Genomic DNA, 26,275 nt, shown 5'->3' with positions numbered 1-26,275 from the left:
GAAGGATGGAAAAATATGTAAAAATGCAAAAAGGATTTGTGTTCAATTGCAATTAGTTATTGAATATAAAGTGTACTATTCCTAGCTGCCATAGGGATTTACAGAACATAGGAGTAGCAAGAATTACTCAAGAAATTTGCAGTCTATGGAGGACTTGATATAATCGTGAAGCGAAAACAGTAAAATACAAAGTAACTAAGAGGGCCAAACTCGAATGAGTTATTAGCATCCCTCCTGTTGCCAGCCCTGGCTTTAGCCCTCGGACCTGCCCCTGGGGACTCCTGAGTTCACCAGGCGCGCAAAGCACAGGTGATATCCAAATTCATTATTCTCCAGGACGTTCACGGTGTCCAGCAGCACTTCGCAATACACAGACGCAAGAGGAGCCCAAGGCACAGTGTACCGCCCTGGAGGAATACGCTGCTTTGGTCCCCTCAGTCGTCCGACCATAGAGCTGTCAGACCTCCTAGATTCCTAGAGAGCTCCCGGAAGTACCTTTGGGGCAAGATGCGTGCTGGCCGGTGTTGTGCCTCCACAGGTTTGGAAGTTGGTGGCTCGAGAGGCCTGGTCCGAGTGAGGTTTTCGTTCTGTTTTCTCCGCTCCCTTTCTTTGGATCTGTCCACCCTTTGCATCCCCCTGTCCCCACCCCACGCAGCCTCTAGAACTCGCGGTGAGTACAGTCGGGCTCCAGGCCGGAGAAAGGGGTCGCTTTGTGGCCGGAGCAGGCCGCAGCTAACGACAGGCCTGAGGGGTCCGGAGAGAGCGCCTGTGCGGTGTCGGCGACTACGCCTGAGTCCCACTCTGTGGGTTCGCTTTTTGTTACCTCAGGCCGATACACGTCCCCAAACTTTTTGCGAGGGAAACTGTTATGGAGGCTCGCCTTCTTCACAGCCATTCGTTTTGTGGTATGATTTTGCCATCGATCTTGTCTTAATATAAGGAATTGTCCCCGCGTTATCTTTTATCCGACTATTTCCACGGTCTAAATTATTTTAACTTAGAAATTTTACTTATTAGTTTCAATAAAATCATTTGTTTTTTTAAAAGATCTGTTTTGTTGTAGAAGCCTCAGTTATCCATTTTTGCTGTTAGGTTTTCTCTTGGTGGTGTGTTGAGAATAATTGGACAAAAGAAACATTTTCAACAATTTCAGAATAATATAGAGTTCGACATTATTCAGAATACTTGGCTTATTATTAAACTTAACCGAAGTGAATGCCCAAGAACTCTGTGGGAAGGTCCCCTTTCCAAAACTCAAGTCAATAAAGAATAATTTTTGTCATACTACTTGCACCACCACCTCTAAAAATGTATTTTTTGTTTGTTTGATTACTTCCTTTGAGCACATCTATGGAGGACTGTATTAGCAAATGCACACATTTTGAAGTTTTGTGTGGTTAAATGTAAAAAGTGTAGGCGTTGAAGCATTCAACTAATGCAATCTAAGATAACTAAAACATATATTTGCTTTACCTAGTTTTCCTTGATCTTGCTAGAGTTAGGTTCCCTATTGAAAGATTCTAAAGGAGATGTTATATTACTTACTTGTTAAAAGTCTCCTTGGCAGTATATTAGTTTCCTGAGATGTCATAACAGAGTATCACAAATTTAATGACTCAATGCTACAGAAGTTTATTCTTTGACAAATAGGGAAACTAGAAATCTAAAATCAAAGTGTCCTCAGGGCTGTTCTTTTCTAGCTTCTTGTTCTTACTAGTGATTGTTGGAATTTTTTTGGCTTGCAGATGTGTAACTCTGTCTCTGCTCTGTAGTCAAATATCTCTCTTCCATCTATAGGTCTGTGAGGAGGAGACCTCTTAAGACATGACTTTCTCCTTCTGTGAGTATCTGTGTCTCTTCCCTTAAAAATATAATAGTCATATTGCATTAAAGACCCACCTTATTCCAGTATAACTTCATCTTAACTTGATTATATCTGCAAAGACCCTAATGCCAAGTAAGGTCACATTTACATGCCCCAGAGGTTAGGATGTCTATCTTTTTGGGGGATACAATTCAACCCACAACTGTAACACTGTGGAACATGAATGGGAGAAAGCATAACCAAAGATAACCACTACAACCTTAGGCAAGAGATAATGTCTTTACCAAGGATAGAAACCAGAGACACACATGTCCCACAAAAAAATAGGGCATGAAATTAAACTCTTTTTTGGACCTCGGATTTTTGTTTCTAACCCTCTTATAAGAAACCTAGACATATTCTCTGTTAGGTATTGTAAATAAAATTCTGTAATATTCTTTGATTTTATTAATAAGATAAATCTGTACCCATGAGGAATATGCATTTAAGTTAGGAAGTCACAACTCCCTGGCAACTAATAATAATACAATTATGGAAAAGCAGTGTACATTTATGTAGATAGATATAGAGTAGTAGAGAAATAAATAACTTCCAATATGAGTGATAGTGTTTTGTTTTACCTTTTAAAGATAAGTAATTAGAAACAAAGTTGCCTGTTAAGGTTTATGCAAAATCATGGTTTCCCCCACACCCAGGTGAAGGTCAGTATTGGATGTCTGGCCCAGAAAGATTCTTCTCAGGGCAAGACCACAGACCCCAGCAGAAGTAGATCCTGGGCCTGTATGGAGGGCAGTGAGTAATAACAGAAAGGCATCAGGTGTGTTGGGGATTCTGGTCCTTAAAGGAGACTGGATTTGGATTTGCAGTGTTAGATAGGAGGTTTATTTATTTGAAAGACAAGCTTTTGACTTAACTCAGAAGGGAAATGTGATTTCTGTCCCTCTCAAAGCCCAGAACAGAGAACTGTTTATGTTGTCTCAGTGCTGAAACTTGATGTCATTAAAAAGCAGGTGTTACAAAGAGCTGGGGGCGGGGAGAGGTCATTTGGGCATTAATGAAAGAAGTCAAAGACTTAAATGAAGAGCAGGATCAAGATTCATGAAATGGAAAGCTCAGTAATGTTAAGATATCATTTCTAACATTGTTATCAATATTAAGATATCCCTGGCTGCAGTTGTGACTCAGAGGTAGAGCACCTGCCAACCATATGTGAAACTCAAGGTTTGATCCTCAGTACCACCAAAAAAAAAAGAAGAAGAAGAAGAAGAAGAAGAAGAAAGGAAGAGAGAAAAGATATTCTTAAAATTAACTATACACTCAATAAGAATCCTATTCCAGAATTTTTAACAGAACTAGAAAAGACAAAAATAACAAAGTTGCAAGACTCATACTGCTTGATTTTAAGACTTGATAATCCACAACAACCTAAACAGTTTTATATCTGTGAAAGGATAGATATCTAGTTCAAGGGAACAGAATATAGAGTCTAGAATTGGACCCACATATATATGGTCCAATTGACTTTTGACAAGAGATACAAAGACAGTAGATAAAGGTCTGCAAATGGTGCTAGAACAAATTGATATAAGTGTGCAATGGAAAAAATAAGAACCCATATCCATACCTCAAACTCTGAGGAAAATTTAAAATGTAAAACATAAAACTTCTAGAAGAAAATCCTTGTGATTTTGGGTTAAGCAAAGAGTCTTAGGTAGGGCATTAGCAACAGTCCTTTAAAAGAAAAAGAAAAAAAAATTGATGAATTAGACTTCAAAAAAATTATAGACTTGTATTCTCCAAATGTCACTATTTAAAGAATAAAAGGAAGACATATTTGTAAATCACATATCTCATAAAGCACTTGTATCTAGACTATATAAGGAATTCTCAAAATTTGGGGAAAAAAATAGGCAAAGGTTTCCAATAGATACTTTACTAAAGAGAATAAACAGGTAGCAAATGAGTACATAAAAAGATGCTCAGCATCTACAGGTGGGTAGGGAAGTGCAAATTAAAATCATAAGATACTACTACCTACAGAATATCTAAATTTTTTTTTTTTAAAAAGCAATCATCAGGTGCTGGCAAGGATGGTGAGCACTAGTACCTCTCATTTATTGCTAGTGCAATGTAATATGTTACAGCCACTTTGAAAAACAGTTTGGTACTTTTATACATGCACATTTATGACCCAACAAATTTAGTTTTGGATAATGTACCCAAGTGAAATAATATATTCACACAAAAACTAAGGTACACATGTACATAGTGGCTTTATTCATAATCATAAAAAATGGAAATAAATTATCTCTCAATTGAGGAATGGATAAACAGATTTGTACAATGAATAAACTATCAATACATACAGTGTTGTGTAATTTTAAATGTATTATGCAAAATGAAAGATTCCAGACTGAAAAGAATATGTACTTATTTATATTTTAGAAGGTTATTGGTGTGTGAGATTCAGTTTTTGCATTGTAGGTGTTCCTGGGTCATCCAGATTCCTTAGAGATGCACTGTTACAAAAAGAATTCTAGAGCTACACTTGATGTCCAAAGTAGAAGTTAGTCTTGAGATAGGAGGAAATTGGGGGGGGGGGGGGGGGGGGGCACAGGCATGACGCTAAATGTTAGGTGGGGAAGAGGAAACTTCTAGATATTGAGCTAGATTATGTGGAAATTGGTCTCATCTATTGAGAGTGAGGGACAGGTTGAAAAAGTGTGTAGAAACAGTTTAGTGTAACTGGTGTTTAAAAAAAAAAATGCTAAAAGGAATTAAAGGACAAGCTAAAGTTGAACACAGAATTTCAGTTAGTCCCAGTCTCCCTGGTTTCCTGCTTTGTTAACTATCCTCCAAGTTCCAGCAGAGAAAACAGAAGGAAGGGATATTTCCTGGGTGGGTTTGGGATGACAGATTAAGGAGATGTAAGAAGTCATTTCTGGAACACATAAAATAGTTGAGTCATGAAGTCTATGTCTTGGGGGTGGAGCTTGCTACACTGTCTTAATAAGTCATTATGACTTGTGACTTGCCTTAACGCTATTTTTTATTTTCTCTTTCTGAAGAAGTATTCTTGAGGCCTTCAGAAGGTTCTATCTAAAGAAGGAAAAGAAGGTAGTGGAAACAAGTCTCCTGAGCTTTTCTGGCCCTAAATGGCTGCAGAATCAAGAAAACCTTCAGCCCCATCTCCACCAGACCAGGCTCCTGAAGAGGACCTTGTCATCGTCAAGGTAGAGGAGGATCATGATTGGGACCCAGAATCTAGCCTGCATGAAAATAACCCTCCTGGCCAAGAACTGTTCCGCCTACGCTTCAGACAATTATGCTACCAAGAGACTCTAGGACCCCGAGAGGCTCTGATCCAGCTCCGGGCACTTTGCCATCAGTGGCTGAGGCCAGATTTGAACTCCAAGGAGCAGATCCTGGAGCTGCTGGTGCTGGAGCAGTTCCTCACTATCCTGCCTGAGGAGCTGCAGACTCTAGTTAAGGAACATCAGTTAGAAAATGGAGAAGAAGTGGTGACCCTATTGGAGGATTTGGAAAGACAGATTGATATACTAGGACGGCCCGTAAGTAGAAGTTATACATGCTATGACTGTGGGAGTTCTGGAAACTGCGTATTTTATTTTTGTAAAGGGTGTAATCCATACTTTTATCATCATGACATCCCTACAATTGTATTGTTTCTGTTTGCCAGATGGGAACATGAAAAGTTTAAGATAGGAAGCTTAAATTATCTTTTCAGGAGCACCCAAATAATTAAAAGATAGATATGAAATCAGAGCTCAAGTGTCCCTAGTTCCTCATCAAAAGGATTTTTGCCACTTTGTGGCACTGCTTTCGGTTTCTGTTTCTTCCCCTGGCCTGGGTACACAAAATATTGGTGTTCTATGTAGCAGGGAGGGCAAAACTCTTTCCATTCAGTAACCGAGAAGAAATGCCTTTCTTTCTATGCTAGTTTACATGTTTGTATTCTTTGCTGCCCCTGGGAAGTAAATGAAATCCTACTGCTTCCTTCCCCAAGTGTGTATCCCTGTAGATAGGCTGTTGGTCCTCTTATGTTGTTCACTTCATTTCTCAAAGGGATTCCTTATAATCCTACTGTCCCATTGTTTCCAGGTCCCAGCTCGTGCACATGGACATAGGGTACACTGGGAGGAAGTGGTACCTTCAGAATCTGCACCAGAACCTCCAAGTACTCAGCTCCAACCTGTGATAACCCAGCATAAATCACAAGGGCCACAGGAGAGAGGTGAGGAGTCAGATTTCATAGAAATGAAAAAGCACATTTGGGACCTGTCTAGTTCCTGGAAAACCAGAAACTAGAACTGCTGTTTACAGGCCAGCCCAATGTCTGATTTTAAATGTTTATCTACATTTCAAATGCAGGCTGTTAATCCTAGTGGTAAACTTATGAACATAGTAAAGAATTTAGAGGTGTTTTAAGTAGTCACACATTTCTGTTACCCCAGTGTATTTACAACATGGACATTTTTGAGATTTTGCTGGTAACATGTCATTTGTAAATACTGAAATGCACATTTCCTCAAACATGGGCATTTCTTAGATAACTACAATAAATTGAACACAATTAGGAAATGCAGAACTGATACAATACTAATCTTGTCCATAGTTCATATTTTGCCAGTTGCCCCAATAATTTTTTTTCTGGTCCAGTCTAGCATAAGACAAAAAATTACAATTTTAGTGTGATTCTTTTTAGGATCCTTTAATTTGGCATAGTTTCTCATTCTTTCTTTCCCTCTCATGCCATGACAGTTTTGAAGAATACAGGTTAGGTTTGTTTTGTTTTGTTTTGTTTTGTAGAACAGCTGCAATTTGGGTTCACATAATATTTTCTCATGTTTAGATACAAGTTGTATTTATTTGGCTGGAACACTTCAAAAGTGATTTAGATCCTTCTCAGGGGGTACAACAGAAATTTGTCCTATTGGTGATATTGTCTTTGATGACTTGATTAAGGTTATTCTTGTTAGGTTAATCATTGTAAATTCACTGATTTTCTCTTTGCAATTAATAAGTAATTTGTGGAGACATATTACTGAGTTTGTGTAATCACAGTTCTCCTCAAACTTTGCTACTAAAAAAATACAAGTTTCGGTATTTATTGATGCTTCTTCACTGAGTCAGTGATTACTAAGCTGGTTAGAAATGATGATTTTTTTTTAACTGTCATTCCTTCTACATTTATTTTTTGTTTATTTTAAGGGAAAGCATTTCCTTCTTTTATTATATTATCAGTATGGACTTGGGAATTCTTATTTATCCTATAAATATTCTGTTACAGTCTTTCTGTTGATGCTTACATTGTCTTAAATTTGGCCAGAGGAGGCCTCATCTTTCTGACTCCTGTGGCCTTTGGACATTTCCCTGTCATTTTTTGAGAATTTCCTTACTTTCTTGCAAGAATAATATGTTTCAATCTCATCTTCCCCTGCATTACATTTTTTTCATATATGTGCTTTGTAGTTGTTTATTGTATGTAAGTGAATTTTAATATTTCAAAAGAAGCATAGAAACTCAGTTACTAGTATAATTCTTATCTGAAGTGCAAAAGCTTGTTACTCAAGACACAGTCTATGTTTGCTTTGGTAATAAGTGGTCTGATATCCAATGGAAGCAGATACTGGCAGCCATGGCAGGCATTTCAGAAAGGTAGTTGAGTTAATAGAGATAGATTGGTTCTCATTTTTAATTTGCTAGGAGTTTAGAACTTAAAAGAATACTATTCACAAACACAAAGATATTAGTTTGGGTGGTAGCGAAAAATGAAAAGGAATTCCTGATAAGAAACCAGTATGCTTTTTTTTTTCCTTTTCTTTTCTTTTTCTTTTTTTGTTTTTTTAAGAACTAAGGGGTTGAAACAAGGGGCATTTTACCACTGAGCTACATCCCTAGTCCTTTTTATTTTTTATTTGAAATGGGATCTTGCTAAGCTGAGACTGGCCTCAAGGTTGTGATCCTCCTGTGTCAGCCTCCTGAGTAGCTGGGATTACAGATGTGTACCACCACCCCCAGATTCACTTTATATTTTTGAGCATGACTTTAGGCTGCATTCAAGGACATCAAAGTGCAGAAGTTTTGTGGGCAACTGTAGGTTTGAGCCCAGAGTCTAAGATATCAGTACTTTATATGCAAAATCTTTAGCATGCATATATGCTGAAATACAAATAATTTGGAATGGTTAAGTGCTGGCTCCCACAACCATAGGACAAGACTGGTCTCATTTATAGCTCCTTTCTCCTCTCTCAGTTCTGTCTACTTCTCAGAGTCCTTCCCCTTCCCAGAAAGGAAGTTCCAGAGACCAGGAAGTGACAGCTACACTTCTCACAGCAGGGTTCCAGGTGAGTTGCATGCTCCTTCTCACTCTGGTTAGTAACTTTTGTGGCATCTGCCCCATATCTAGACTGTCTGTAGTAGTACCTATTCAAGAATTTGCCCAAATTCTTTTGCATGGTGACAAATTAATAATGAATCTAGCATATTTCCCTTTTCCCAGCTATTTAGATCCCTTTACATAGTACATTTCCACTCCTTAATATTCTCCCAACATCAGTAGGTCTCTCTGAAATTCTAGATTTGAGCTATGAAACAATTTCATGCCCCAAATGAGGATCTTGTTTTGTTTCAGACTTTGGAGAAGATTGAAGATATGGCTGTGTCCCTTATTCGAGAGGAGTGGCTTCTTGATCCATCACAGAAGGATCTGAGTAGAGATAACAGGCCAGAGAATTATAGAAACATGTTCTCCCTGGGTAAGAATAGCTTATGATTAGGTTTTTTTGTTTGATACATATATATATATACATATATATATATGAGAGCTTTCTGGAAAACATAGTTGAGTTGAAGCTTAGGATCCAACAGAGGGGGATACAAGTTAAGACTTCTTGAGGTCTAAATTGAAACCTTTGTTCTCCAATACTGGATATTGGTCCAAATAGAAATTGACATCTCACTAGTGCTCTTTGGTTCTTGCATTTTTTTTTTCTCCCAGTTCCCATAGGATCTTGACATAGATTTTTCTCACCTAACCCTTTTCTTTTCATGACTGAGGTATTTGCCCATTTCTGTACCACTCATTAGACCTTTTAGTAGTTCCATGTTTTTTCCCACTTCTTAGTTGATTCCTTCTCAACTCTAGTTCCCCCTCAGTAATCCCTTTTTTTTTTCATGGCACCTCTTCCCCAATTGGCCTATGGTACTTCTGTTTGATTCTGCACATCTTCCCCCTGTTAAGAAGCCATTTTGGAGACTAAAGTTTTGTGTTTACTTGTAGTATTCCATATGTGCTTTCCTTTTCCTCCTATCTTCAATTCCTTTCTCCTAGCTTAGAGAATAGGAATTAACATTGGTTTGATGTTTATTATATTTTTATTTCAGGTGTTGAGACCAGGAATGAGAACAAGGAATTAGCTTCAAAACAGGTAATATCTACTGGAATACAACCACATGGAGAGACAGCTGCCAAATACAACGGGGATGTTACCAGGGGTCTTGAACATGGAGAAGCCCAAAACCTGGGCAAATTAGAGAGGCAGCGGGGAAATCCCACACAAGAGAGACGACATAAGTGTGATGAATGTGGGAAAAGCTTTGCTCAGAGCTCAGGCCTTGTTCGCCACTGGAGAATCCACACTGGGGAGAAACCCTATCAGTGTAACGTGTGTGGTAAAGCCTTCAGTTACAGGTCAGCCCTTCTTTCCCATCAGGATATCCACAACAAAGTAAAACGTTATCACTGTAAGGAGTGTGGTAAAGCCTTCAGTCAGAACACAGGCCTGATCCTGCACCAGAGAATCCACACTGGGGAGAAGCCATATCAGTGTAATCAGTGTGGGAAGGCTTTCAGTCAGAGTGCGGGCCTTATTCTACATCAGAGAATCCACAGTGGGGAGAGACCCTATGAATGTAATGAATGTGGGAAAGCTTTCAGTCATAGCTCACACCTCATTGGACATCAGAGAATCCACACTGGGGAGAAGCCCTATGAGTGTGATGAATGTGGGAAAACCTTCAGGCGGAGCTCACATCTTATTGGCCATCAGAGAAGCCACACTGGGGAGAAGCCCTACAAATGCAATGAATGTGGGAGGGCCTTCAGTCAGAAGTCAGGCCTTATTGAACATCAGAGAATCCACACTGGAGAAAGACCCTATAAATGTAAAGAATGTGGGAAAGCTTTCAATGGGAACACTGGCCTCATTCAACATCTGAGAATCCACACAGGGGAGAAGCCCTATCAATGTAGTGAGTGTGGGAAAGCCTTTATTCAGAGGTCAAGTCTTATACGACATCAGAGAATCCACAGTGGAGAAAAATCTGAATCCTTAGGAGTTTAGGAAAAACTTCAGTCACATGTTGAATATTTTTCAACATTCACAAACAACACACTGGTGGAAGGTCTTTCATCATAGTGAAAAATTCATCATCATCATCTAGTAGCAGAATCTATAGTGGTGGCAAAGTTAGAATAGCTTTTCAGTAGTTTGGGCCCAGTGCCTTGACCCAGGTTGATTAGCTTGACTGTCTCTAGAGATATATAATGGAGTAGAGCTCCTAACAACCTAATTACCTTTTAGAAATTTAAATAGTATTAGAGTAATTTGTTTGTCATGGCTTGAGGCACTAAACTTTGTCTTTCAAGTGAGTAGCTATAGTTTTGAGAGAGGCTGCTACTCTTAGTTCCTCTGCTTCCCATGGCCTATGATCCCCTTCTCCCATTTATTCCCCCAAAGGTGCCCTTGCACTGCTAATGTGATCCAAGAAGCTGCTGCAGCATCCGAAACAGCCTCTTTGTGAGGCTTTTATTTATATTTAGCTTTCTGAGATCCTGGTTCTAGGGAAATTTTACAGACACTTAACATATTTCTTTTTTTATTCTAATGTTCCTTCTAATTGATGAAAATCTATATTCCCATGCGAACTCAAAATGCTATATTTTTAACAGCACTCCAGTATTTTTCTTCATTTATCACCTTTACTGACTCCACTAAGTCATTGAGCATCTGTACGTATCCTTCACCACCCCCAGTCCCAGTACCTGTGTCAGCAAAGGAAGTGGACGCATTAGATGGTTGTGAGAGTGATGCAGAGAAAGAGGTGAGTGGAGGTTGCCCGGCTATTCTTGAGCTTGGATAGTTACACTTTGGTAACTTCTGACTCTCCTTCCACATCCTCACTGTGCACTGATACAAAAGGTATTTGCACTCTCCTAGTTATGACATCATGTAAGATAAAAAAAGGAGACAGCTGGTTGTTGAAGAAGACACAATTCTTAAAAAGAATGGGCATCATCCCTTCTGGCCCCATTACAGTGCTGCTTTCTCAGGTTCCTATCAATCTACACAAACTCCCTGAATAGATTGTCTGTCTTATCATTACTCTGGATCCACCTCCTTATATGGCCTCAGCACCTCATTCATCATTTCTTATCCATTTCTTCCCATTTGTTTGTATAACTTAGATATCCACAGTGGTGATTTGTTGAATATATTACCTCACAATTCCTCATTCTTCTGAGTTCTGATATAGTCCATCAGTATTCTGTGTCTGTAATCTACCAACAAAAACATAATATTAAACTCACAGCTTGGTATTTCATCTTTGAGACTTTTGGTAAACCAAGGGATACTGTATAAAGAAAAGTGACTAATACAAAGTACAAGCCAAATTTTATGCATCCAATATAGGATGTCCTTTAAATCAGGTAGTTCTACTTATTCTAAATACTATATTCAATAGAGTTCTATTCCTCTATATATTTGAAACATTCTTAGAATTCCCAATAAACCATACAAGAAAACCCTCTATTATTCTTAGTCATATTTCATTTTTGAGCAGTTTATTAGACACTCATTCACCAGGCTTGGAATTGAATACTTGCTTTTCAAAATTAACCTTCAAACTTGAAATTATTACATTAAACCTATTCAGAAGACAGTTACATGGGTTCTGATGAAAACTCCAAGAGAAATAATGCAATTTCACACTGTGACTATGCTGAAAAGGGATAATAAATATGTTGTTTTATGATATGTCTGAAAAAAAATCATAAAATCTTACCTCATAGAAGTCCACCTTTGGAACAATCATAAATTTCTTCTCTATAACAGTCCTCTCTACCTCCCTGTGGTCCACCTTGACCATCTACAACATCAAGATTATTATCTACATTTATTTCATTGAACCATCAATACCTTCTTATCACTTGTCATCCTAGTTTGTCTAGTTAACTTTTTCAGAACAGTTCATTTTGTTATCCTTTCTTCTTTCTTTTTTTTTTTTTTTTTTTTTTTTTTTTGTACTGGGGATTAAATCCAGAGGCACTTAACCACTGACCACATCCCTAGTCCTTTTTTTTATTTTATTTAGAGACTTAGAGACAGGGTCTTTCTGAGTTGCTTAGGGTCTTTCTAAGTTGCTGAGGCTCTCTTTGAACTCATGATCCTCTTGGCTTAGCCTCCTGAGTTGCTGGGATTACAGGTCTGCACCACCATACCCAACTCTTCTTATTCTTATTTTCTTATTCTCCCTTCTTTTATTTTAACATATAGATTGTCATCCTAATTCCCTGTACTTTAAATTTCAACAAACCAGAAACAAGTAAATCTGACTGTGTGTAGATCCTAGCTCTCTGCTTCAATTGTGCCTTACCCTTTGTAAGATACTAATTCTACATGGGATCAGTGCTACCTTGTATGCAAATATTAATAGGTTTGGTACATTGTTAGAAGGAAAATACACTGGTGTGATTGGTACATTGTTAGAAGGAGAATACACTCGTGTGCACATGTGTATGTATCCACACAGTCCTCTTCCATATTTTAGAACACTTGCCTTTGATTCTAAAACAAAGCTCTTTTAACAGAGTAACATAATAAAATGTTTATAGATGTACTAGCCAGTGTCTCTTTAGATATCAGTACCCTACTTAAATCTCAAAATTACTAAGCATCTGGCAGAGATTCAGAGAAAAGAAAATAATACAACTCAGAATATAAGTGTTAAACTGTGGTGAATTTGAGAAAAGATTGTCATTTGAAAGAATTTTCAAAGGTGATTTATCCAGGTGTGATGGTATATGCCTGTAATCTCGCTGACTCAGGAACAGAGGCAGGCACATCACAAATTCAAAGCCAACCTCAGCAACTTAGTGAGACCCTGTTTCATAAAATGAGAGTGTGGCTCAGTGGTAAAGCACCCGAGTTCACTTCTCAGTATTGCCCCTCCAGCCCCCCACAAAAAAGGTGATTCAGCATATTATATAGAAATAACCAAGTGGTATAAGAGTAGAAAAGGCTGTGGATTCTTTTTTTTTTAATTTATTATTTTTATAGACTGCATTTTGATTCATTGTACACAAATGGGATACATCTTTTCATTTCCATAGTTGTGCATGATGTAGATTTATAGCAGTCATGTAATCATACGTATACCTAGGGTAATGATATGTGTCAAGGCTGTGGATTCTTTGCAGACATAAGTAAAAGTCATTCTTTGTCTCAAGTTCTCTTACACTAGAATATTATTGATCAGTTTGTATAACATTATTTTGAACTTTTAACTATGAATAACATGTTATACTCCTCTATCTGCAGATTCTATTTGTATGCTATAACTATGAACTATTCATCAGTACTTTCTATCATTCTCAGCTTCTCGTTTTAGTAACTGGCATGATAAGGTGGTTCTTCCCCAACTCTTTTGTTCTCCAACATAGTCCAAGGAGAGGCATCTTAGGTTTCAGAGATTTTCCCCATGAGGCAAGGTAGCAGTGCTAGAATGTGGTGATTGATTTGCTTACAAAGCTGCTCCAAATAATAGCTGGCATTTCTTGAGTACTTACTTTGTGCCAAACCTTGTGTTAAGCATTTCTCCTGCTTATGATAGTTATTGTTATGTGCTCCATTTTATAGATGAATTAATGAAGGCAGAGAAAGCTGAACAATATCACACAGCCAGTAAGTGATAGAACAACGATTCTAGAGCCTATGTTCCTGATATGCTGTGCTACCTATAATGAACACTAACTCTGGGCAGCCATTTACAAGACTTGTAACCCTGCTAATAAGAGGTACTGAGTAAATACTGGCACAGGTACTGGTATAGTATAAGTCCATTATAATTACTGGAAAATTGGTTGAAAAATACCATTTTGGATTATACTATCTTTAAATGTTGGTATTCTTGAGACTTTTTAATTCTAGAAATCTAAATTATGTAAGTAAAATGTTTAAAAGAGTAACTGGGAGAATAAAGCATTAATAGCTTACAGATTCAAACACATTTCTCTGAACTGCCTAAGGGAAAGTAGAATTGTGGAGAGAAATGAAATATTTGTGTTCCAGGCTGTTGAATTGCTAGGATGACAATAGTAAGTTTATCAACAGCATAAAATGTGAAGAACCTTCAACATCTTTGGCCACTTCCAACAACCATTCTGTTTCTCCTCTATCAGTCCTGGTTTTCTAGATGTCATTCATTTTTTTAACGTATTTCTTCCTTGATTTGTTATTAAAAATTCTCCTTACTGGCTTTCATACTCATCATACTGAAATGTCCTTAGCATCTCCAGTGGATAAATAGAAAGGCCTTTTTTTTTTTTTTTTTTTTTTTTTTAAATCTTTTTATTCTCTTTTTAGTTCTTGTTCTTTTTAATCTCATTTATCTTTCATATTGTTGAATATCCCTACTCCTCAAGGATTCTCTTCTCCTTTGGTTTGTGGGATCCTTTTAGATTGTTTTTATTCAATGTCTGGCTTTTCTTTGTTAGTCTTTTTTTCTCTTTCTCTCCTTTCCACTGAAAATAATCCCCATGTCTTATTTTTACTCATTGCTTTTTCTATAGCCCTAAAATCTCTTTTGTTTTCTTTATATATTTGAGTGGCTTCCTATTTACCACCCTGTATGTCATCTCACAATTTGTAGAATTTTCCACAGGTACCTATACAACCTGATACTTGAAAACAAAACTCATCACTCTTCTGCCCCAGCCTCCATTTTCTTCTAGATGGGTATCCTTGCTTAATTGTTTTGTCCTGAAGAGACTCATTACCTTTCCTATTTTTCACCCCAACCTTGGAATTATCTTTTCATCTTTTTCTGTCCTACACTGTCCATATCTAAAATCTTGCTGTTGACTCAATTTTTAGTTGTCTCCTTGAATCATGATCTTTTACATTTCTGCCATCCCTTTTTAACCTTCCATCCAGATCCACACAAGACCCAAGTTACTGTAATTCATTCTTTCCAATTTCCTTGTTCTCAGAATTCTCATCTTGTATAAAGCCTCTATGGTCCTCCAAACTCCATTTTAATATTTATTTATTGTTTACTCAGTACCCAGCAGATAATTCCTGTCAGAGCAGTGGTGTTCCATTACACCATAATGGTATAGAATGGTTCCAGTACACCATAATGATGTTAACACTCCATTACCTTGCCCTCCATACTCAATGCCTTTAGTCTTCATTAATCCATAGCATGTTCACCTTGATTCACCACATTTAAACTTCCAGTAGCCTTCTACTGTCTTAAAGCCCTTGCCTTTGTGCCTTTCTCATGTTGTTCTTTTTGCTTAGCTTAATCTTTGGCCCCTGTTCATGTTCATCACTCCCTTCAAAGGCTTTCTTTATATCTTTTGAAAGAGCTCTCCCTAATTGACTTCACTTCACTCTGAGACCTCCCTTATTCTGTACTGCCTCAGCATTTATGTTTTGAGTTTGTACTGTGATCCATGCACTTATGTTGCTCTTGTAATTATTTTCTAGCAGAATGTACTGTAGTTCCACACTTGTATTTATTTCCAAAATTACATTGTAAGCTCCTTGAGGGCAGGAATCAGTAAGTTTCACGTTTGTATCACTGCACCCCCTAGTGCCTAGTTCAGTGCTGAGCACATAGGTGTTTAATAAATGCTTGTTGAATTAGTGTGTGAATTTTTTGTGGTACCTATAGGAATTTTTAAGCAGTTTTCAAGAATATGTCTTTCAGGTTTGTGTGCTCAAGAACAACAGAAGATCTGCCTATACCTAAGAGTAAAGCCAAAAAAATCCAACTCTAAGAGGATAGGTGTGAACAGTTGAAGTTTGAAGCTCTCCATTTGCTTAGCAAGGCTTATTTATGGGTAAAGAAAATATAGGAAAAAGATTATTGTGTAAAAATAAAAATTTTAAAAGTTAGAGCTAGAGGTTAGATCTTCAGTAGTTATTGGGAGAAATTTAATGTTTTTGGTTTTATCATTGGTAGAAACCTGGGATGCTACTAGTATTTAGTGAATAAAAGATAGGGATACTGTCAAACATGCACTCACAGGACAGCCTCCACAGCAAAAAAATATCAACCCAAAAATGTTTAACACCAAGATTCAGAGGCCCTGCTCTATGTATAGTTAAGGAAAATGGGAGAAAGAAGAGATATGAAATACTAGCATTACAATTAGAAAAGTTAGCTATACCAAGCTTTAACAGACTCTAATTATGTGTATTTTATGGTAAGATTATTAAAGAAAACAGCCTTAATGTTTGTAGTTGACAGCAACCTATATGTCAGGTGTTGATAACAAATTTAATAATGACTTTTTTTCATTGAAAGTAATTTTATGTATTTTGGGGGTACAGTGTGACATTTCAATACATATACACAATATATAATGATCATATCAGCGTAATTGGTATTTTGTCATTTCAGACATACATATTTTTTTGTGTTGAAGACAAAATACTGTTGGCTATTTTGAAATAGTCAATTGATTGTTAACTGTAGTTATTCTGCTGTAGACCTAGAAGTTGTTCAAGAACTGGAGATGGAGCTCATTGGCAGAGCACTTGCCTAGCATATATAAGGCCCTAGTTGCAATCCCCAGTACTACATACAAAATAAAAAGAAAAAAAGACATTCCTATCCAGTTGTACCCCTGTGTCCCTTGTGATATTTTAAGATTACTTAAGCATCATATCTGCCAGTGTGCCTATGACAAGTGTTGCAGGATTAAATCTAGGCCTTCCACATCTTGGCTCATTACCATAGATAGCATCAAAGATTGGGGCTATCTCTTCAGCAAGGAGAGAGAGAGAGAGAGATGCTGTAAATTATCAAAGATTTACTTTGTTCATAATATATCCTCAACAGTCCCTCGAGTAGCCACTAAACAGGACAAATTACTGACTCCCAAGAAAATCACAAACAGAAATCACAAACCAGAATGTCATTTGGTATGTAAAACCCATTCCCATAAAGTTTTTAATAGAATGTTAATCCTACTTGGAAGGCATGATGAGTGTCAGAGGAAATGTGATTTCCTAAATTAAATAGTAAGCAAGACTTTAAAAACTATAGTGTTTTTGCAGTTCAATGGTACTTTCAAACAGGTTCAGAAAGGATCAACTCTGGGGTTAGAAAATCAGTTCGTGTAATGCACCCAAAAATAACTGCATTGCTCTATTGAGTTTAAATAGTCATAGTCTAAAGAATGGTAGATTTGGGTATCATTAGGTATCATTTCAATCCATTATACTGAAAATGTAGCCCCACAGAGGTCACCTGATTTGCTCTGAGTGACCTATTAAGTTAGTACACGTGGAAATCAAATACAGGTTTCCTGAAGCTTTTCCCCATTTCATTTTCGTCTGGTTAGACCACAGGGTTGGCTCTAGTTTTTGTTCTCAATTCATGTTTTGTAATAGAATGGATTAAAACTTAGGGATTCCACCTGTAATATTTCATTTTACAAATTATTCCTTTAATCAGTTTCTATGTCCAAACCAGCATACTGAGTGTGGTATCAAGTTAAATTCCTTCATAAATAAATTAGTAGCCCGAGAGATTTCTGCAGTAATGAAGTTATGATTTGAAAGTTCTACACTCACTTTTGGTCCCTCATGGGAGGAGCACACAGGATGTGCACTGTTGTCTATCAGAAAACTAATAATGAAGATGAGAGATCTTATAGTCCTAGGTGTCTGTTTGAGGGATGCTATAGAGCCCCACTTGAGAGGTTTCCCAGCTGCAGTGCCTTTAAATTCCAAAAATCAAGGGTGGATCTACTCAAGGTAAAATTCTGGAAGCAAGACCTACTTTCTTGAGAGATGAAGTGGGAAATCCGAGCCTTGCTAGTGACCTTGGTCAGAGGCATTCCTGGGCAGGACCCAGTCTGAGTAGAGCCATTGCAAGGAAAAGGAGAAGGCAGCCTTGGGCAAATATAGGCCCCACCCAAAGATTTCTCAGGCCTCCACTGCCCTAGATGTGCTAAGAGAGGTTTCTGCCTAGTGAAAGTCCATGTTGCAAGTAAGGTCCCTTCCATTTCAACCAGGCGTTAGTCCTTTTTTTCTGGAACCATTTGATGTAGATGTAGTCTGGCTGGAATGGGTGTTGGAAATCAGTGGTTTCTTGGGGCTGGTTCTCTTGTTAGTTGAACCTGTTGGAAAGACAACAGCAAATTGGAACAGGATCAGGTTATCTTGGTAAGGATGGAGGAAGGGCTCTGGAAGCATTAACATTTTAATTTCTCAGAGGACGTTTGCCTTCAACTTTCTGGACCCAAACTAGCCTTTATTTTTGTGATTCAACTCAATTGCCTATCTATATTGACTGTCTTTAATTTTTTATTACACCTCTAATTTTAGGGACTTCTTACTGCTGTAGGGAAAAGGGCGATGACCACTCTTGCTGCTTTGAGCTGAGAAGGGGCAACATGGGGTGGGGTAAGCAGTTTGAAGTCCCTTTTTAGAATTTGGGTCTATCTAGGGGTAAAAGTCTGGTTCTATGAAAGAAACAATAAAACATAAGTACTAAATAAATAGCATCTGGAACATGTCAATGAATATCATGAAGATGATAGAAATTAATAATCTCTTACCAGGAGGTAGAAGAACTGAGATGTTGTTCCCATAATAAGGCCTAACAAAGCCTAACAAGGCTGGAGAGGATAATTTATTTGTAAATCTTTTAATGTTGTCAGAGTTATCAGTAATGTAAACATAACATTTAGTTATCTAATGCCATCTGATTTTTGTAAAATATCTTTATTAACATGACCTGTGTTTATTAGAGATCCCTCTATTTTTGTTACTTAGAGCTCGTATGATATACTAGCAAACATTGATTAAGTCTACCTGTATCAGAGGTTAGGAAGATCTTTAGGTCTTAAACTGACTAAAAACTTATAACTTTGGCAGTTTCATTTGATACTTATCAGGTATTTTTGTCTAAGAATCTTTTTTGTCACCTCCAGTTTTACTTATTTTGAGGGACTAACACAAGTGTACATCTCAAGTTACATTAAAATAACTATTGTTTTTAAAGTGTGCAGGAATGATTGTTTTGGTTTTAACTGTGTTTGCTAGGTGTTCAAGATCAAGTTGGTCAAATTGACCTTGTTTCTATCTGTTTTTAAGAGTCAGCTGAGTTCCCATAGGGGTCACTCATGGGAAACTTGAGAGCAGCTTCTTAGCTCCTTTTAGTGCCATTCACTAGGTAGGGTCTCCTTGATGAGGTGGCTTCCTTTGGAAGCACCAGAGATGCCTCCCTTTTCCAGTAATTCTCCTCTGCAGCAGGTGCACTGATTGGCTTTTCATTCTCTAATGGTCTTATTAATCTCCCTGATCGGGAGGTCGGGTGACCCAGAGTTGCAAAGCTCCTTAGAGAAGTTTTTTCTCTGGGTTTAGGCTGACCCTGAGGTCAATTAATTTCAATTTTTAAGTCTTGATCTTAAACATCTAGTAAGTCTGTCTCACCAGTCATACAGTGAGAGTACTGGGCTTTAACTTTAATGTCTATGACATTATAATCACTTACACACTTTTATTTAATTGGGGTCTATATTATCTGTCCTATAGGAGATGGCTTATTATCTCAAATTAAATTAATTCAGATTGTTCTTGAAGCAGTGCCGCTACAAAACATTAATCAGTCAACAGTTACAGAGTTTCCCAGGAAAATATAAAATGGAATTAACAATTAGTAAAAGCATATTTAGTTGTGTAATAGCTATAATAAATAAATTTTGGCTGAGCTATAGTTTATATCCCCTGTTTGAGATCCCAGTAATTTTACAACAACAACAAAAAAATCTTTTGAATATGATTTTAAATAAGTTGAAGTCTGGCTTATTTTAGAGCCACTGTAACATGTAGTAAGGTGGGAGGCAGAACCTTATCTCAGGTAAGGCAGGGCTCTTCTTAAGTCTTAGGTAAAGTGGTCTAGTTCTGAATCTGAAATTTGTCTTTTTAAATATCATCTTATAAAGTTTACATATATTGTTTCCTAAGCTGATATGAATGTTAGTTAATATGATATTATATCTAAAACATGAATCAAAGAAAGCTGAGAGATTTTAACTTTCCTGTTTTGTAGTAAAGTGGCAAAATGTTTTCCTGTTTCATGATATTAACCTTTAAATAGATCAGGCTTTCATTATCTTTTAGAAATACCTTTTTATCCCAGTATTAGATATTTTATAAAATTAACATTTTTGACCACTTTGAAAGCCATACTTTTGTTTACCCAGTTTTAAAAACTTTTAAATCATGTGAATCAAAGGCATTTGGATTCAGTTTTTAAGATATTAATTTATGAGGTCACATATCAATTTTGCTACCAAATATATGTAGACATGACAATACACCGGTGTACATATACATAAAACAGATAGACAAAGGCCTTGTAGTTATTTTTGAAAAACCCATTAGATTGAGTTAACCCTTGTACATTGGCCTCTGAATGAAACAGAGCATTAGAAAGACTTTATAGTTGGATAAAATAGGTCTAATCAAAAATTAACATAGGTACACCAGATCAAAATGATGAACTTAAAAAATAGAATTTTAAGTCTTTTTGGCCTCCATCCTGATGTGGTCCCACTTACCAGAAATGAAAAGAATTAAAAGAATATAGAAAAAGGTTATGCCCTGTCCCTCCCTGAAGGAGTTTCCAGAAGACACAGCAAGGGAGCCTGCTTCCATTCGTCTCCTTGGGAGAGCCCCCTCAAGTTGGGGTCTTGTTCTAAACCGGTTTTTCTGGTCTCTTGGATAGCAGCCATCAAAATTTTAGACTGACATTTTAGTGGACTAGCTCCAATAGTTGGAAGTTCCTGTTGGCAGCAGTTTACATTTTAATGTAAGCTTTAGTGAACATGGTTAAAAACCTTTTTAACCGTTTTTTTTTCCCAAAATTTGACTATAAAATATTTGATCAGGATATTCAGGATGCCCAAAGACAATTTGGTGGTACCCTGAGGAGGCCATCTGACCTCGAAAGTTGGTCATTCTCACAGAATTTAGAGAGAGAAAATATGTCACAGCAGGTCCTGTCGTCAGTGGCCCTTCTCTGAAATTCCTGGAAATTGGTCAATATGTATTGAAGCGGATACATGACAAACATAAGGGAGATTGGCCCATGTTCACACTCAAGGGCAACAAAAAACAAAAAAAGATGAACAAACCAGAACAGGTAAGACATGAAAGACAATGACAAGTGGCCACTCCTGATTCCTGACCAGAAGTTTTGGGCAATGTCTTGCCACAGTCCGGGACTTGGGAAGTAATGCTGTGTCCAGTCTTCCCAGAATCCACAGATATGGATCTGCCATAAACAGACTTACTGGTCCCCTGGGGGCACAGACACAGGTGACCCAGTTCAGACCTGGGGCAGGGTTCCACAGACCACGCGGCCTAGGGCTGAGGAACATCTTTCAGAGGCCTTCTCCTAGGAGCAACAGTGTGGCCTCTCTCCTCCAAGGGAGTTTCCAGATCAGTGGTGAGTGGTGGCTATTCACCAGGCAGTGAGGATCTCACAGGGGCCTCCAAATGTTATGGGGTGCAATTTTGTTGTGGAAACGACAAGATGACACTTGGAAAGTAGGAGAAACCAAGCTTTATTTTATGCTGGCAGGCCCAGAGGAGATTAGCACTCCAAAATTCTGAGCCCCGATCCACAGTTTCTCACAATATTTATAGGTTATTTGATGTCATCTTAGACCCATCCTATCATTGGGGCTTTTTCCTCTTTAAAAAAAAAAAAAAAAAAAAAATTCCTAATCTACACTCCTGAAGGCTTTGTGCAGGGTCTCTAACATAAAGCATGCTCACAGAACAGTTAAGAAGAAACAGCTCTTTTCATAGACATCTATTACATTTCAGGAGGGAGTAGTCAGACTCTTAGGGCAGTTATTGAAATGCAAAAGACAGGGATCCATGGCTAATTAGGCTTCCTGGAGAAAGGCTGAGAGAGGGGAGGGGAACTGACCCCTTTCCCAGGCACTGGACTCTCACCATAACATTTTTGTAATTTCATTTCACAACCAGGTCTGGTTTTGCCACCACAAGAACAGACTGATCACCACTGAGAAGTCCAAATTTGAGAGTATTTATTAGCTGAACCACTGACTGTCTCACAGTGCCACAAAAATGGCTATTGGGAGAACAGCCCTGACCATAGGGTTCCAGGGGGTTTTATACCATAATCAGTACATCAATCAAAAATGTCTGTGGCTATGATTCAAAATTACAAAACTAACATCATGGGATCTGAAATCATTAGCAGAGGGGGAAGTGCATCAAAATGACCTTAAATACAAACTGAAGAATGGTTACTAATATCTAAACAATCACTGTTGACATCACCATTAACATGGTACATTGTTTAGGAAACTAAGACTCAAAAAAGGGAACAATTTGCCATTTCATCGTTTTCTATTGTCAAACAAGTCATGCTAAGCAATTGATGGGTACGCAGGTGGAGCATTGCATGGGAGACACATTTCCTACATGACATGTAGTCTCAAGGTAAAATGGAGTCTGTTTAATCATTGCCTAATATAGCCTGGCCTATAACATTTCCATGGAGTCAAATATGTCAACCCATCACATTAATTGAATAACTACTAGTGTATCACTGATACAGTTGGTACCACTGCCCACTAGACCTTCAGCTCACTTTTCCAACAAAAGGGGAAACTGCAAATAATTGGAAGTATGTATTAAGAATAAATTTAGGAGAGGCTTCTGCTCCCCTCATCCCTCCATAATGGCGATTAAACCGTGGGGCACTCTACCACTGAGCTACATACCCACCCCTTTTTAGTTTCTAAGGTGGTCTCACTAGGTTGCTGAGGCTGGCCTCAAATTTGCAGTCTCTTCTGTCTCAGCCTCCCCAGTAGCTGGGATATACAGGCATGTACCACCGCCACCAGCTTACACCTCCACTTGTGCCCGTGACATTTTCCTTTTGAATGCAGAATAGAACCTCTGTATTTCAAACTGACAGTAAATGATCACCCTTCCCTTTAGCAGTCATTTCCATCCACACCAGGGCCACCTTCCAGCGACTTTGATGTTTCTTGTGAGGACACCCACCTCCTCAAGTAGTGCTCAGAGGTTGGGAGTAATGCTCCAGCATGTGATCTCATGACCCTTTCCAATTTAGCTTCTTATTTGACATGGCACTTTTTACCCCATAATACTTAGTAGTTAGCATAACCATCTTGGTAATTTGTCTTTTCTTTGTGTAAAATAAGATTTTCGTTACAGAAGTGTTCCTGAAGAGCCCTCAAAAGAAATCTTAGTGAATTGTAGACTGTTCAATGATAGGAAAATGCCTGGGTGCACTTTTAGTTGGTGAACTCAAGGATTCTATTAACAAGAAAACTCTTCAGGCCAGAAATTAGAGCTGACTCCAGCAGCTTGGTTGACACTGGCTGAGAAGCACCAGTTCTGGGAGTGGGAGAAGCATTGCTGTAAGCATGAGAATGCCCTGTTGTCTTTGGGAAGTGGCTAAGATGGATGGAGTTAGATGAACCCAGACAGCAGGTGGAAAGGGAGAGGTATATATGAAGTCATTTAAAACTTGTATAGGAGTCTTAGGGATTCCTTTCTCTTTTGCTCTCTCCTACTTTGTAAACATGTAAGTCTGAAGCCAGACTACCTGTGGTTCTCACCAATTAATTTAATCTCTTTTTGCCTCTATTTCCTCATCTATAAACAAAAATGATAAAGTGCCTACCCTGAGCTGTTGTGATAACTCCATGAACATACCTTGTACATAGAAGTGCTATCCAGATAGTCATTCTTTTTCTTCTTCTCTATATTTCCTGAGATGACCTGTTCTGCTTGCTGATTTGTTTCTATAATAATTCATCCAGAAAATAACATGACAAGAAATGCCAGCTGTGGGAGCCAAGGGGCTCCAGTGTCACTCAGGAATACACATTGAAACATCAGTTAGAGATTCTTTCCTCTACATCAGAGTTTTGTTAGGCTTTGACATTGTGATCTGGAGGTTCTGGAAGTAAGGAATCTGAGAAAACTTTCTTTTTTTCCTTTTGTGGTGCCAGGGCCTCACACATACTAGTCAAGCTGTCTACCACTAAGCCTCATGCCCAGCCAGAGCCATAAAAGAAAAAGAAAAAAAAAAAAATACTAATTAGTGGGGTCAGGATGTGTGTCCTGAATGTTTAGCAAAGTCTGAATTCAGAGTGAGGCTGGAACAGGAGGGAATTCAACCCAGGTGTTATTTATACTTATCAATCTTTTTACTTTCAGATGCTGGATCTGGGCCCATAATAGGCCTTTCTACTCTGTTGTTTTCAAATATGCCTCCCACACTTTCCTAATTTTTTTGTTTTCATTTTTAATATTTAAAGCTTTGATTTATTGGGAATATTTCCTAGTATGTAGAGTGAGGTAGAAATCCAATATAATGTCTTTCATGATTATCCAGTTCTCATACATTTATTGCAGAATCTACTCATCCTTTTGTTGTTTTCTACCTTTATGCTAAATTTCTGCCTGTGGTTGTGTTTGTTTCTGGGATATTGGTTACTATTTGTCTCTCTTACCAGCATTATGCTATTTAAAAATAGCCTTAAACCTTGATAACATGTTTAAAATCCTTTAGGACAGGTGCCTCTCAAATCCCCTTCTTTTTTTCAGTCTTTCCATTTAGTCTTGCTTACTTTTCCATGTGAATGTTAAAATCCACTTCTAAAAAGTTGATATTTATTATTATTAGAATGGTGGTAAATTTACAAATTGATTTTGAGATCAGTCTCTGAATGCTAAGCTCTGAAGAGCTATAAGGTGGACCCGTGTGCTAGGTCAATTGTCATCTGCCTTTCTTAATAGTTGTCTGACCTTGGAAAATATCCTTGCTTCTCGGTTTTCTTGAGAGGAAACCTTTAATGTCTTCCCTGCAGGATCAAAGGAGATAAAAAGCGTTAAAAAGCCGTCTTCAGGGTGAACAGGATCCTTCCTTCACTGCTCCATTGTCAGCTAAGTAACCACTGAGAGGGAAGCCTCCAGGATCCTAGAGCAGATCACCGGGTACCCAGAAGCGGGATTCTACGGGTAAACGGCCTCTCTAGGCTAACGGCTGTTTTCTGTCTCTCGCTCAGTTAGTTCTAATCAGGTTTTTAGGTGAGTTCCCTCTTGACTTTGTCCTTGGGTTTTGCGTGGACCTTGGGATGAACAGCTGCAGGGGAAGGGAGAAACCACGTACTGTGCCAGGTCATCTCAGCTGTCTCTTCTCGCCCCTCGCCTTTCTCCATTCTCCACCGTGCTCTTCCGTTCCCTTCCTCTTGTCCTCCCTCTCTCCTCCCTCGTCTTCCTTCCTTTCCCTTCCTTTCTCTTACCCGCCACCCCACTTACTGCACAAGTAGAGCCACCTCCCCCAGAGACCCTGGAAGTGGGGGTGGCTGGAACAACAGGAGGTGCCCTGACAGCTGGTCAGGCTCTTATCTTGGATCCAGTCCCCAGCCTTTGTCAAAGTCCAAGCCTCTTAACCGCCTAGTGACCTTACTGACTTTTCTGACAGGGCTGAAATTCTGGATGGAGTGGGCGAATGGAGACGTTATTTTCTCCTGATCTAGATTCTCCACTCTACCCTACGTTGGTTTTGTTTATTGTTGTTGTTGTTGTTTGTAAAATGACCCTCAGAATTTTACGGGTTTTGACATTATACTGAAGTTACAGGTTTGGGAAAGGAAGATCACAGAGACTGAAAATTTAACCTCTGTTGAAACAGTTTGTAACATGGAAAGAGGCAGAGAAGAATAATTGTTGTAATTTGGGTTTGGAGCAAAATTTTTATCAAGTTTGGAGACAAAATTAGGTTTGTTCCCAGGGAATAAAAAAGTGACTTCAGTCCACCAAGCTCTCCACACGTTGCTCTGAACTACAAAGAAAGGGCTGGTGGGAACCAGTGAAGGGTTTACTCAAAATTGCATAGGGGATATAGCGTCCCTGTTGCTAAGATACCGTTTATCACAACAACAGCAGCTGCTGCAGTAATGGCATTACAACCCGCAATGCCTTTTTCATCCCCATATCTCTTTCAGCTCAAGTAGTGTGGACTCTTGTGGGTGGTAAAGCATACCTGTCAGTGATGTTATTGTCATTTTTCCAGACTTCTTATTATTTGTTTTTTTTTTTC

General features: G+C 38.3%; 1 protein-coding gene across 2 annotated transcripts; it reads left to right on the top strand.

Moving 5' to 3' along the window:
• The first annotated feature begins 501 nt into the window (after nucleotides 1-501).
• Nucleotides 502-12,596, top strand: ZKSCAN8 (zinc finger with KRAB and SCAN domains 8). Of its 2 annotated transcripts, none has more exons than XM_079148590.1 (6): nucleotides 502-670; nucleotides 4,894-5,397; nucleotides 5,948-6,080; nucleotides 8,102-8,193; nucleotides 8,481-8,604; nucleotides 9,233-12,596. In XM_079148590.1, exons 2-6 carry the CDS (start codon nucleotides 4,981-4,983, stop codon nucleotides 10,189-10,191), a joined length of 1,725 nt encoding a protein of 574 aa, XP_079004716.1. In that variant the 5' UTR covers nucleotides 502-670; nucleotides 4,894-4,980; the 3' UTR covers nucleotides 10,192-12,596. The 2 variants fall into 2 exon arrangements, with proteins under 2 accessions (XP_079004716.1, XP_079004715.1); XM_079148589.1 differs by having other exon boundaries at nucleotides 502-674; nucleotides 4,918-5,397.
• Nucleotides 12,597-26,275: the final 13,679 nt, after the last annotated feature.

This window comes from Sciurus vulgaris, assembly GCF_902686455.1.
Source record: "Sciurus vulgaris genome assembly, chromosome: 7".
Lineage (NCBI taxonomy): Eukaryota > Metazoa > Chordata > Mammalia > Rodentia > Sciuridae > Sciurus > Sciurus vulgaris.
This window is presented reverse-complemented; position numbering and strand designations above follow the sequence as displayed.

Bases quoted from the DNA above. Each gene is read 5' to 3' on its own strand.
- ZKSCAN8 (XM_079148590.1), top strand. From the start codon at position 4,981: ATGGCTGCAGAATCAAGAAAACCTTCAGCCCCATCTCCACCAGACCAG. The intron at 6,081-8,101 runs GTGAGGAGTCAG...CTCCTCTCTCAG, and splicing joins ACAAGGGCCACAGGAGAGAG to TTCTGTCTACTTCTCAGAGT. The intron at 8,605-9,232 runs GTAAGAATAGCT...TTTTTATTTCAG, and splicing joins TAGAAACATGTTCTCCCTGG to GTGTTGAGACCAGGAATGAG.